General features: G+C 53.4%; 1 protein-coding gene across 2 annotated transcripts in view; it reads left to right on the plus strand.

The window, feature by feature from the left end:
• The window catches only part of Slc2a9 (solute carrier family 2 member 9), a 132,278-nt gene that overhangs the window by 104,442 nt on the left and 13,842 nt on the right, over positions 1–13,994 (plus strand). For both annotated transcript variants that reach the window (XM_077803363.1, XM_077803364.1), the window contains one exon: positions 13,479–13,606. In XM_077803363.1, the coding sequence (XP_077659489.1) occupies positions 13,479–13,606 (128 nt within the window). The remainder of the gene's footprint in view (positions 1–13,478; positions 13,607–13,994) is intronic.

Below are 13,994 nucleotides of genomic sequence, written 5' to 3' on the forward strand. Positions count from 1 at the left end.
TGTCCGCCCTGTGCCTCCCTGAAAAGCCTGGCCTCCCTCCTGCCTACCTGTTCAACAAGGAAGCCAGGCGCATCCACGAGCCTGTTCAAGGTGCTCTGCTGACCAGACCACAGAGCTCTGCCTTCTGTGTCTTCTCAACCCTCCCCATCCTTGGGGTGATGAATTCCCCTTGGTGTCTACAAAGTCCTTATCACCCTGAGGGTGGGCTGCATCTCCAGGGCTCCACGTGCTGAACCCCCACAGAGTTGAGGGGACTTCCTCCAGGGAAGGCTCCGGCACCCCACAATCACAGATCAGCTGTCAGCCCCGGCCCTCCACTTTCCGATTCCCCTGTGTTCACCCGGCTCCAGGCCACCCCAGCTAGCCGCGACCTTCACCCCAAGGTTAGGCTGGGTCAGGAGCATCTTCAAACTCACCTTGAGAGTCCACAGCTTGAGGCCCTGTGAAATCACCTGTCTGGGGGAAGCTGCGGCTTGGATTGTGAGGTCATCTCTATCCTCCAAACTGGACAGGAAGGAGCAGAACAGTGAGTGAGGCTGGGAGAAGCCAGTGGTGGAAGCGGAGATTCCTCATGGTTTGGGGCTGCCCTCATGATTGAGTGGGCCTCCAGGAGGGAAGCCGGGCATCAGCCCGAGGCAGCTTCTCTGGGGAGCAGATCAGTGTAAGGAGACTTAGCAGGGAGTTAAAACTAGGTGCAGGGGAAGAAGGAAGGAAGTTTCCTGCCACGTTTTATCAATGTGCATGACCCCAAGGCAGGGGTGGAGAAGTGTCAGACGAGGCCCAGGGAAGAGCCTTTCCTTCAAGGGAAGGAGGTCATTGCCAATGCCTGTCAATTCTAGTTTGGAAAATCTTATTATGGCCTGACTAGCTGCCCACACTAAGCCAGCTCTGCCTCAGGGACCCCGCCTGGGCCACTCATTAGCATAGACTGAGGCACGTTGGAAAAGCGCACCTTGTGTATAGCCAAAGTCACTCCTGTTCCTGGGGACAGTCCTCAGCTTCGGGGGCTCTGTGCCAGAAACCAGGAACAAAGACCCAATATGCCAAGTCCTCATTCTACCCCCGTGCCAGGGCCTGGGCCAGGAGTGGAGAGGAAGGCTGAGGGAGACAGGTCCCTGCCACAGGGTCAGATGTCCACTACGGACAGCTTGACCTCCCGTATGCCTGGCACTGTGAAGCCCCTGAAGTAGGTGGCCACAGAGGAGGGACGGGAACAGGCCACTGCTGCAAAGACCCTTTGACTAAATAAGGCCACATCCACAGGTACCAGAGGCTGGGGCTCCAACGTGCAATTCAACTCACAAGAGCGATGCATGCACATAACAGAAAATTCAACACACAACCACAACCCGAGAGGGGAAATAAATGCCCCTCCTCTGCAGCCTGACAGGATCATGATTAACACTCTAATATAACACCAGGGAGGATTCAATAAGCACTGGCAATGACATAGGTATTATTCAGAGCCTCTATGCGAATTATTCCACTTAATCTTCAGAGCATCTTATAAGGCAAATGTTATTATCATCCTCATTTTACAGATGGAAAAGGTTACACAACTTGCCCACGATTACTCAGGTGGACCGTTAGCAAGGATCCATCAGAGTGGCCTGACCTCAGAGGGGTGTAGGAGGGAAAGAAGGAAGAGGGAGGAAGGGAAGGGGAAAGTGAGCCCCAGCATTTTACGCACATCTGTCTGCATCTAGACAGATGATAGACAGATACATAGAATAGCTATGTAAATGGGGATCATTGTTTCTCAATTGTTTCTTCATTATTGTCCCCCAAGGATGAAAGTTTGAAATTTAAATTTAATGCAGATTAGTTTTAATTAAATCACTTAAGCTACTTGATTTATATTAATTAACTAAGTGGTTCATAATTTTGATTGTTTACAAATAATTTCCTCATAATTGCATACCAAGAAATAACATTTTTGTCCAAAGTGAGCTTTTAAGTTCCACAGCCACTGTGAGATTTAAGGTTTCTTGCTCCTCCTCTAAACCCAACGTCTACCTCCATGGAAAACGTGCACCATAGATAAAGACAGATCCATTTCTGATTCAGATGTAGATTCATTTCTGTGTTTGATTAAAAAAAATCATTCTAGACCCTGAATACTAAGCAGATAAATTCAACAATGTGATGTGCTGTTGCCTGCAGCCTGGTTGGGCTCCCCAGCTCAGCCCCACCCTTGGATGTGGTTTTACAGGAAACTTCTGGTACCAGTCTAGGTAGGGTCAACAATGCTGAAGAGGCCAGGTGCGGTGGCCACGCCTGTAATCCCAGCGACTTGGGAGACTGAGGCAGGAAGATCACGAGTTTAACGCCAGCCTCAGCCATAGCAGCTCAGTGAGACCCTGTCTCTAAATAAGATACAAAATAGAGCTGTGGATGTGGCCCAGTGGTCCAGTGGGTCTTGGTATGGAGAGGCTTGGTAGGATGAATTCAGGGAGCTCACAAAGGAATCTGTATCAGTTAGCTGTCACTGTGGAACAAATAATCCCCAAACCTCCTGGGTTAAATCACAGCCTGTTGTTCTTGCTCCCAAGACTATGTGTCAACTTGGGGGTTTTGCTTTTGTGAGTCAGACTCTTCCAGTCTCTGCCAGAATCCTTCTGTGTTCAACCGGCAAGTTGGTCAGACACCAGCTAACTTAAAGTTGGTCAGACACCAGCTAACTTAAAGTGGGCTCACTCGTCGGTGTGGCATGAGTGGGGTGACACGGGGGTGGGGGGTGGGGGGGCTTCTGCTGCATTGTCTGAGCCACAGCAAGTCAGAAGGCCACCCCAGAGTCCCGGGGTGGAGAAGGAGACCGAACCTCTCACCAGAGGGGCTACAGAGAACTGTGGTCATTTTATAATCTCCCCAGAAGTTTCAACACTCCAGTAGGCTACAGGTGACATAAGGACTCCTGTCACAGAGAGGAACAGCCACCGTTCGTTCAGCTATGTACCCTGCACAATTGTCGTGTGCCTGCTATGGAGCAGGCATCCTCCGAGGCCCAGGGAGGCACTGGCAAACCCAACACAGGAGCACCAAGCCTCTGCCCTCAGAAGAGGCAGGTAGCCGTCAGGGCAGGGCGCCTCTACCCCGGGGAACAGGCAGCACTCTAACACCGGGATAATTTGAGGAGTGTTTGATGAAGCAACCAATCGCAGGGGCCCAGGAAGGCCCTGGGGCAAGCTAAGCACCTTATTATTTTGGCAGCTTCAGCGTAGGATGCTCACTGCCCAGGGTCTGATCCTCCGCCTGTAGCTATGCAGGCAGCAAAGCCAATTCATAAGAAGTCAATGCGCTGAATGGTCAAATGGCTGGAAGCCAAATCCAAAGAAGAGCAATTTCCTGGATTTACCTGAGTTCTTTTAACAGTTCACCAGAACGCTCAGAACCGTGTGTGAGGAATTGAACGGCTTTAACAGCTGTTGTAGATTTCTGTGAAGCGCTTCTGTTTGTCCGAATCATGAATTCTGCATTTTTTTTCCTCTCCCTAAACCCGGCTGCTCCTCCCCAGCTCTCCCCGCTGGGTCTGAAGGCTGGTGCTCCTGGTGCGGTCCTTGACCGTGGACTCACCGCAGACTCTCTCCAGGGGAGGTGGTGTCAATGTCCACTCTCCTCTGGGGGCTCCCAATCCGTGTCTCCCTGCAGTTTTCTCCTGAATTCTGGACCCAGGTGTCTACTTCCCTACAGAGCAACTCCACGGGAACAGAGGCCCCCAAAACTCACCGTGCCCAACCAGAGATCCCCACCGCTCTCCTTGAGTCTTCTCTTCACCTAGCAAACCCCCAGCTAGGTGAAGACATGCTGTTCCCTAACTTCATCCTAGACGCCTTGTTCCCAGCTCTCTCGTTCCCCACTTCTACACTGGCTCTGGCCTTGAGGTGGCCTCAAAATACCACTCTCAGTGTTCAACAGGGAAACTAACAGATCTCATCAGGGTACTGAGATTAGTTCTCTTCATCATCACCACCACTATCATCATCACCATCATCACTATCACCTCCAACATCACCATCACCACCATCATCACCTCCAACATCACCATTATCACCTCCATCATCACTATCACCATCATCACCTTGTTTACGTCCATCATCACCTCCAACATCACCACCATCATCATCACCACCACCACCTCCATCATCACCACCATCACCACCACCACCATCACCATGCCCGGTCTTAGTCTATTCTGGTTTCCATAGAAAAAATACCACATACTGGTTGACTTAAGCAACAAACAATCATAGTTTGGAGGCTGGGTGTCCAAGATCAAGGTACCAGAAGATTCAGTGTTGGGTGAAGCCTGGATAATGGGTGGTGCCTTCTTGCTGTGTCCTCCCGTGGCGGAAGGAGCGAGGGGGTTCTCCAGTGTTTCTCAGCAGGTTGTTAGCGCTGTCTATGAGGACCCCACCCCATGACCTGCTCACCTCTGCCTGCCATCCCACTGTTGGTTAGGATCTCAACATTTGAGCCTCCAGAAGACACATTCAGTCCATGACATCCCACCATCCCCACCATCATCACCTCCACTGTCACTGTCACCAGCACCCTCATCACCAGGCGGTTCACGAGCACCTATGCTCCAGGCCTGGTGCCACCTACTTCACCTGCGTTATCTCCCTAACGAGAAACCCAGGATCCGTTTACGGAGACCACGGGGCTCTCCGCTTTGTTTGCCTCGGCTGGTGGTGGGAGCCCCTGGTGCAGACCGCAGGCTGGCACGGGTGCTGGTTTCTTCTTTCATGGTTTTAATGACCCAGCTCTTGTGGGAGCCAGGGATCAGCGTTCACCTTGTTTTAATTTGTACCTTTCCAAGTGAGATGTGATTACGTGATAATGATTCATTTCTCTGATGTGTCAAAAATCAACTGCTAAAAATGGAAATGTGGCCCATCGCCCTCAGGAGCCGTGCATTGATGATCTGTAATCTGAGGAAGGCAAGATTCACACGGCTGAGTATTGGAGGGTTTCTGTCCGTCTCCCCATGTTGGCCACAGTATGACCAGCATTGGAAGGAGATCGAAGGCACCAAAACCTGAGTCTTAAAGGGCACAAGACGACTTTGGGGTGGAGGCTTGGCTCTGAGTCCACCGGCCTCCGTTTGAATCCCCCAGGCAGGAACAGTGTGGTCTTGACTGTTCTTACCTCCCTGTCGTCATTTTGTCACAGGCAGGATGGGTCGTGGGCATGGTGAGGATTAAGTGAGATGCCATAATGAAGTGAGTGTAAAGTGCCACTCCTCACACACGCCATGTGTCCTTCAGATCTGCTCCCTTCTCCTCCTGGGGACAAGTTCCGACAATTGGCACTGTGACCACGGTCATGGGTGTGCCGTTTACCAAGTATCCCAGGTCTGGCCGGTCTTCCGGCCCCAGTTCTCAGATGCTTGCTCACCTGAGCCAGGAAGCTGGGCATAGGCGAGAGACAAAGTCGTGTGGGCTTTCTGTTTTAGGAGTTTGGACCCCTGGTTCACGTCCGCCTTTCTGGCACCTGTCGATGAGAGCCACGCAGGTGGAACAGCCCCGGGAGCTCCACATCCAGCCAGGGAGCTGGGCGACAGCCAAATTACATACAAATGTGAGCCAGGTCACAGCAAGTCCCTGCAGGGGGGCATGCTCAGGAATAGAGTGACAGAACAGAGTAGTAAGGGAGGGGGACGTGCATTGCAACTGACGTCATCAGGAAATGCCTGCCTGAGCCTGTGACGTTTGCACCAAGATCTGCAGAAAGTCGGGAACTGAGTCCTGCAGGCAGCCAAAGGGGAAATCTCCCAGAGAGAAGGAATGACTGAGGCAGGAACCTGCGGGGTATGTTCTAGAATGGTGCTGCCCAAGAGGGGTGAAATGAAAACCACCCAGGTGACTTTAAGTATTCAGCCCAGCATACCCAAAACATTGTCATTGGAGCACACAGAAAACATCTCTGCTCCAGGCTTGGTCCTGGGAGGCGGTGCATACCCCCACGCAGACCTCAGTTCCAACCAGCCACATTCCAAGGGCTCAAGCAGCAGCACGTGGGGCTCGAGGCTGCCACACGTGAAGGTGCAGGTCTAGAAGCAAGGAGGCCTGGAGTCGGGTAGGCAGGGAGAGAGGGAAATGAGTCAGAGAGCAGGAGGGACCTGTAGCCTCTGGAATCCAAGTGCAACAGGACATGACTGGAGGGCTTGAATGCAAGGCCGACTCAATCCAATTTCTATGTCAAGTGGTGCCCGTGGCTGCGGTGCTGCAGGACTGGAGGCGTGCTCAGAGTGCACGGCACAGGAGAGTTGTGAGGGGGTGGTGGGTGGGTGGGGGCTAGCAGCCAGTGCCTTGGTAGTAGTCCCAATGACACAGCCTGTGACTGTTTCATGGGTAGGGCTGTCACATGCATCAGGGCCCACACCTGGGGCTCAGTGAGTAACTGTCCTCATGTGACAGTGTCAGTGCCAGGACTGGGGCTCTCCCATGCCACAGCCCCTCCCATGCTGACCTGTCCATCCGTGGCAGCAGATCTCCAAAGACTGTCAAACACCCGGTCAGCTCCCATTCACTGTCTCCTGGAAGAGCAGAGTGCTCACCCCAGCCCCAGGGCATGGAGGGAAAGGCTCCCCTCATTACTGGTGAGACCCTGGGAAGGCCTTCACTCGAGGACCCTGAGCGCTGCACACAGTGCCTGGCACAGATGGTGGCCGGGGAGTGGTCATCCCTGTCCTCTTTCCTTCCCCTTATTAGGCAGGTGTAAGTGCATTCTATAGCAGCACAAATGATAAATCCAGAGTTCTAGAAAGAAACGGTTAGTGGTCTGATAGAAATTTGGGGCTTTCTTTTTTTTCTGAAATGATGAGCATGTGACAGTTGCATGAAGCTCCTGCGTGACTGACTGGGACCTTCTGCGGCAGGCTTCTCCACCCAGCCCTGCCGGGGCATTTTTGGAGCCAAAAGTACATTGTCGTGGGTTCTCACCCTGGGCACTCTGCCATGTAGCACAGCCCCCTGGCCTCTACTCTCTAGCGGCCAGCAGGACGCCCTGCCAAAAGTGTCTCCAGACATCACCAGGTGTCCCTGGGGTCAAATCCACCCCTGGTGGAGGATCCCTATCAGCCGCCACCTGGTTCTGCAGAACAAGTACCAACTTGGATGGGACCACCTGACTCTACTTCGCATTTGCTGTGTGATGTGGGGCAAGTTGGTCCCACACCCTGTGGTTGTGATGCCCAAAGCACCGCGGAGAGACACCAGAACCAGGGAAGCCCACGTGCTGACGCTCAGCTACAGAGGCAGACCACTGGGCCTCATGTCCCTCCCCTGGCTCCACACCAAGACCTTTCTAAGTCACTGTATCCAAGACACCTGGATCACCAGGACTCCCTCTGTCCCCCTGACCCTTCGCTCACCCACATCTGTGAAGTCCTTATTGCCATGTAGTGTCACAAGTCCACCTGGCCTGGGGACGAGCACATGGACCCTGGGGAGAGGGGAAGGGGCTTCATCTGTCCAGCACAGTGTTCTCTATGTGCTGAGTGTATCAGGGAAGGAAAAAATAGGTCTGGGTGATGGCATTTCTGCTACTTGGTCCTTTCCAGATGAGAATCTTGAGCCAGTAGAGAAATTATGGGCTGTGTCCTCTCCCAGCCTTGGACTAGAGAGCCAGGACCTCACATAATGGCTCTGTGACCTTGGGCAAGTCAGTTCACCTCTCTGATCTGGGTCCCATCTGTAATATCAAGGGGACCCATGTCCAGCAGGATCTGAGGCTCCAGATACTTGGCTAAGTTTAAAAGAAGTCTCTGCAAGTGGCTACTAAAGTTCCAACCCATACAAAGCACTCAAGAAGTGGCAAGAATTGTGACTTCCTGAAACTGCAGCTCAGCTTCCTGAGGTTGGGAGCACTGGCCCTGCTGGGCTGCCCTGTGTGGAGCAGAAGCCTGGCTTGGAGCAACTGTCCCCAAGGATGCTGGGACTCGGAGGCTCTAAGGAAGCACAGGCCCAGGTGCTGAGGCAGGAGCTTGCCTGCAAGCTCTGGAGATGCTGGAGCGTGGGCAAGACAGAGATGTCCCCCAACCCTCACAGGCTCTCAGTTGGAATGAACTCTAGTAACAAATGACAGACAAATAAGGGAAAAGCAGAAGCTTGTTAATATGTGTGTCTCACAGACACACGGGGGACACTCAAGGCATGAGTTGTTCTCCAACAAGGATCTTTGAATTCCAACTTCAACAGAGAACAGGAAGCACTTAGGGAACTGGCAAGATGAAGGAAAGGACCAACAGCAGCAACTGTGGGAGAGCAGAGGCAGATGAAGGTTAGGGAGCACAGCTTGTGGACACGGAGTCCTCTGGCTTCCCCAGGCCAGGCCAGGCCATTTGCAGTGGGTACCTGTTGCTCTCTGTGGAGGGGTGGGCGGGGTGCCTTTTGTCTCTGTGAATCTGCTTTAGGCTCGTAGAGGGAACACGGGGGTCTCTCACCCCTGCCTCCTCTTTCTGAATGGATTTCAGTTCAGTGATCCTTCCAGATCCTCTGTCCTTCTCCCTCATATTTTGGGAAAGCCTAGCCTGGCCTCCAAGGAGAGAGGGAAAATGAGAGATGAAGTTGGAAGGACGGTAGGGATTGATGGAGGGTCTCGCAGCTCCCTGGTGAGGGGCTGGGTTGGTCTTCAGGGCTGAGAAGCCCCCGGGAGTGTGAAGAAAACCCTGCACCTTGCAGGTGGAGTTGCAGCCACAGAAGCATCTGTCCCTTATCAAAATGCAGCGATTCGAGTTGGACCACAGCCAGTCAGGAAGATGCCGAGGCAGGAATGGGTTCTTAGCATGCGGCAGGGTTTGCTGGAAACTTTCTTCTCCGCCTCTCTGCATCTCAGCATGGCTGGCATATCGAGCCCCTGCCCCTCCAAGCTCCCAGATCTACTTCACATTTGAACCAAAGAAAGAAGGAAGATGATCGTGCGTCGGTGAAAGGAAGCCAACAGGAGTCTGACCTGAGCGGTCAATGCAGACACGACTCCTCTGCCATCTCTGTCCTTTTGAACCAAGGCTGCTGGCAAAGGAGCCCGGGATCCGGAGGCAGGAGACCCCGCCGTGACCTGTCTCCCCCACTCACAAGTGGCCAGTACCTCAGGGGCCCCTCCAGGCCCCGGAACCTCCGCTTCCCACACTGAAGTGACAAGTCTTCACTCATGACTGGGCCACAAAGAAGGACTGGAAAGGCACAAGAAATCGTTTTTGTGTGGATATTAGAGTCCATAAAAATAGAGGCCCCAGATGGAGAATCTGAAGGAATTCCCTACTCTGACTCGGCCCCAGCCCACACTTCTGAAGCCTGCTGTTCCGCACCCACACACCAACCACAAGAAACGCCAGCCACGGACCCTGAGCCCTGCTCCAGCCCGCAGTGGCCCTGAAGCAGCAGAGACATGCGGGGACGGAGGTGGCCAATGCCCTCTGTGTCACAAATCAGCTGCCATACTGAGGTTCCAGCCGGGAAGTGCTGTGGAGTCTCCCGGGTGGACGTCCAGGGAGGTGGCTCTCCAGTTCCCACCCGCGAGGGCTCCAGACCAGCTGGGAGTGCGGCAGGTCCCAGCTCTGCTAGCAGCGAGGCCACTGGAGGTGTGACACAAACGCCTCCTGGCATGACATCTCGGCATCGGCAGGACCTGGAGGCTGGTCTCAGCACATCTCAATGTGTCACCACTGTCCTCACACACTTTGATAGACACCTTTCCCCTTTATCAGAGCATCGTAGTCACACACGGTTGCTGGGCTCCTCCCCACAAGATCACCCACGCTGGAATCTCACCACCGCTCCTCAGTCCCCGCTCCTCGCTGCCTTCCTCCCACCCGACCCCCTCCACTCGGCCCCTTGCTCGTCCATTCATCAGTCCTCGATGAGTCCGTCCACGCACTTATGAAATCCCATGGTGTGTTTCTGTATGCACGTAACATTAGTTTGTTCAGTTCACTCTGCACTCCCTCCCCCTCCTGTCCCTCCTCACTCCCCTCTCTCCCTCTCCACAGACCTTCCCTTTACAACTTTACCCCCTTTTTTTCCCCTTTATGACTTTACCCCCTCCTGGCTTCTTTCCCTTTCTCTAGCTTCCACATGTGAGAGGAAATGTTTGACCCTGGATTTTCTGAGTCTGGATTATTTCACTTCCCATGATGTTCTCTGTTTCCATTCATTTACCAGCAAATGTCATGATTTCATTCCTCTCTCTGGCTGGGTGAACTCCACTGTGTATAGACCACACCCTCTTCGTCCCTTCATCTCCTGACAGGACCCTGTCTGGAGCGTAGTTAGGCTACTGTGAATCGTGCTGCTGGGAGCACTGAAGTGGCTGTAACGCTGTAGGACGCTGAGTTTAGTTCTTTTGGCTAAACACTGAGGAGGGGGTAGCTGGGTCATATGGCGGTTCTATTCCTGTCCTCTGAGGAATCTTTACTGCTTTCCAGACTGGCTGTGTACTAGTCTGCAGTCCCACCATGGCATAGGAGTGTACCGTTGTCCCCACAGCCTCATCAACATTTATTATTTGTATTCTTGACAACTGCCGTTCTGACTGGAGTGAGGCAAATTCTTCATGTAGTTTTGATTTGCATTTCCCTGATGGCTAGACATGATGAGCATTTATTTTCATATATTTGTTGGACAATTGTGTTTCTTCTTTTAGAAATGTCTGTTGGGTTCTTTAGCCCATTTAGTGATTGAGTTGTTATTTTGGGTTTTGTTCTGTGTGTGTGTGTGTGTGTGTGTGTGTGTGTGTGTGTGTTAACATTTCTGAGTTCCTTATGTGTCCTGGCTATTGCTCGGAGGAGTAGCTGGCCAAGGTTTCCCCCGTTCCTAGGCTTGGCCTTCACACCCCTCACTGTCTCCTTTGCTGGGCAGAAGCTTTTTCACTGGATGGCCTCCCGTGTATTGATTCCTGGTTTTACTTCTTGAGCCTTGGGGTCTCGTTGTGGAAGAGGTACCTGCACCTGCATGCTGGAGTGTTGACCTTGGTTTCTTCTAATCCTGCACAGTTTCTAATTCCCAGATCTTTGATCCATTTTGATTTGACTTCAGTGCAGGGTGAGAAAGAGGGATCTAGTTTCACTCTTCTACACATAGATCTCCAGTTTTCCCAGCACCATTTGTTTAAAAGGCTGTCTTTTCTTCAACATCTATTTTGGGGACTTTTGTCAGGTATCTGAGGCTGTAAGTGTGTGGGTTTGTCTCCGTGTCTTCTACTCTACTCCATCGGTCTTCATCTGTCAACGCCATGCTGCTTGGCCACGACAGCTCTGTGGTGTAATGTGAGAGCAGGTGTTGTGATGCCCCCCACATCGCTCTTCTTGCTCAGGACAGGTTTGATAGATAGCTTTAAGATATGGAGTTTGGCTTTCTACGTGGCAAACTACATAGTCAATAGTCCAAATCGTGAGCATTTAGTAAATATCGATGGTATATCTGATGCCTATCAAACATGCCAGGCAGTGGAGCTGGTGCCGGCCCAGGGGTCTCACAGGGTGATGGGGTGATGCTTCACCTGGATCACCTGTGACTTGCTGGAGTCCAGGCGCACTGGCAGCAGGACAGAGCAAAAGCCCTGGAGAGGGGCCGGCCTGCACTGCTCCTGGCTCTGTGGCTCTGGGTGCTAGGTGGGTGCCCGTGGTGGAGCGCAGTGCTCACACAGGAAGCTTTGCCTCCACGGCTGACGACTCTCTGAATCTGGCCCCTTGCTCTGCTCCAAGGCCACCATCCCCTCCCTCCTACAAAAACCATAGCCTCAGCTCCCCCTGTACACCCTCCTCCTCTCCCCAAAGAGCAGAGGTCTCCATGAAATGCACAGAGCACCTCCGCCCACTGTGGAAGCCCTCAGTGGTTTCCTCCAAGAGCAAAGCCCTCTCTGGGTCTACAGGAAGCTCCTCCCTGGCCTGGCTCACCTGGGCCACCTCGGCCCGTTCCTGACCACTTCCTCCAGGTGTCCAGGCAGATCCACCCGGTCCTGGACATGACCCATTCTTTCACCCCAGGGCCTCTTCCCTCCCACCCCTCCACCTGGAGAGACCTCCATGGATCTTCGTGTCCAAGGTCACCCCCCAGGGCTGGGCGCATCACACTTCGCACTTATTCATTCTCTCGCTTCCTGTCAAGAAACAAATCGCTCTGCCCCCTGTCCCCACTCGAGGAAGTTCACCAAGGGAGGGGCCCTGCTGCTCTTGACCCAGCTCCCCGGCCAGAAGTAAGCACTGAGAGCTGACAGAACCGTGAGTCCAGCCCAGGGACTTCTGAGCTTGGTAAAGGTCCCTCGGGGACCCCTTCCACTACCCACCCTGCCTTGTCTGAGGAGTGCCAAGGTGCAGATCTGATTGGCAGAGTGGCAGCTCCAACTGGGGGTCCTGGGTCTGGGCACAGGATCACACCCCCAGATTCACTGAGCAGGAGGTGCCTTTGGGGAGGGTCCAACCCAGGACGGCAAATGGGGTGCATGCAGGTGGCTTAGGTTGCATGGTATTGGGGAGGTGGTAAACATCCTGCACGGACAGTCTCTGGAAATTAGTGTCAATGATGTTGCCATTGAGTAACACTGAGCTACGGGGCCACTCAGGACCAGGGGCCCACCTCACCCCCAGTCAAAGAAGTTAAGGCACACAAACAGGAACCAACTGGGCAGGGGCGTCTCTCCTCTCTCAGGTAGGGGTTGGCAGGTGGAACCCCGAGACTTGGAGGCCAGGGTCTCAAGCCTGTGTTCTGACTCAGCTACCTGGCAACTGGGTGACCTTGGGCAAATCTAGTGACATCTCTGGGCTTCAGTGTTTTCACCCAGGGGTATGACAGCCAATTCCTGCCTAAGTTATTCTGAAGATTAAATTGGAAACATCCTGACACAATAAACAGATGGTCCCCAACCTACCAGGGTTTGACTTTTTGATGTATGAAAACGATATGCACTCAGTAGAAACTGTACTTTGAATTTTCATCTTTTCCTGATCTAGCAACACACAATGTGGTATTCTCTCCAGATGCCTGACTGTGCGCTAATGCAAGTGTTCTGAGTGCTTTTGAGGCGGGCTACCCTAAGCCACCGTACTTGGTAGTTCAGGTGTGCAAGATGCATTTTTGACCTGTGCTGTCTTCAACTGACAGTGGGTTTATGGGGACATCAAAATCCCTTTGTTAAGGAGCACCTGGACTCCTCGAGAGTCAGTTGTGTTCTACGTATCAAACTTACCGGAGCAGTTCTCTATTTCTGATGGACTGTGGCTTGACTGAGAGGGCATTCAGAGAGCCGAGAGGATGGTGGATCTCTCACTTGGATGGTCAGAGGAAGGTCTGTGGGCATTAGAGCTTCCGTACCAAGATCGCCTCACTGCAGCATCCCTCCTAAGGCCACCCACCAGGGCAGGGCTGGCTTGCCAAGAGAGCAGCCCCTGGTGCACGGGGGGTCCTGCAGCCTGCCCTGGGGAGGAAACTGGGGTCTGGCCTGCTCAGGTGATTGATCCGGTCCTGCCTCTGATGTTGCAGGCGGCATCCCGTTCATCTTGACTGGCGAGTTCTTCCAGCAATCGCAGCGGCCAGCTGCCTTCATCATGGCGGGCACTGTCAACTGGCTCTCCAACTTCGCCGTCGGGCTGCTCTTCCCCTTCATCCAGGTTGGTTACGGAGGCTCGGGCCTGGGAGCCCACCTGACTCTCAGCCTGGGAGGGGCGGTCAAGGGCAGAGGTGGCTCTGTCCTGCTCCTGCTGGTATCCCCAGGAAGAAACTGCGGCCTCGAGTTCCCGTCTCCCCTGTCCTTCTCAAGCGGGCCCTCCTGGCTGTGGTGGCCTGGGAAGGCGGGGCCGCTCCCTGCTGAGGGCATTCAGGGAAATCTAGATGGACCCTCGAGCCCACCACTTACCTCTCATGTTTGCAATGTGCCCATCCCTGGGCTGGACATGATAAGGACATGTTAAGGGCAGTGCAGACTGCAACCCTGCCGTGCATGGGCCTAAACATAGCTAATGGGCCACCATCCCAAGGGCGTCAATGATTGGTAGAAAA

Source organism: Urocitellus parryii, chromosome 10 (assembly GCF_045843805.1).
Source record: "Urocitellus parryii isolate mUroPar1 chromosome 10, mUroPar1.hap1, whole genome shotgun sequence".
In the NCBI taxonomy this organism is placed as follows: domain Eukaryota; kingdom Metazoa; phylum Chordata; class Mammalia; order Rodentia; family Sciuridae; genus Urocitellus; species Urocitellus parryii.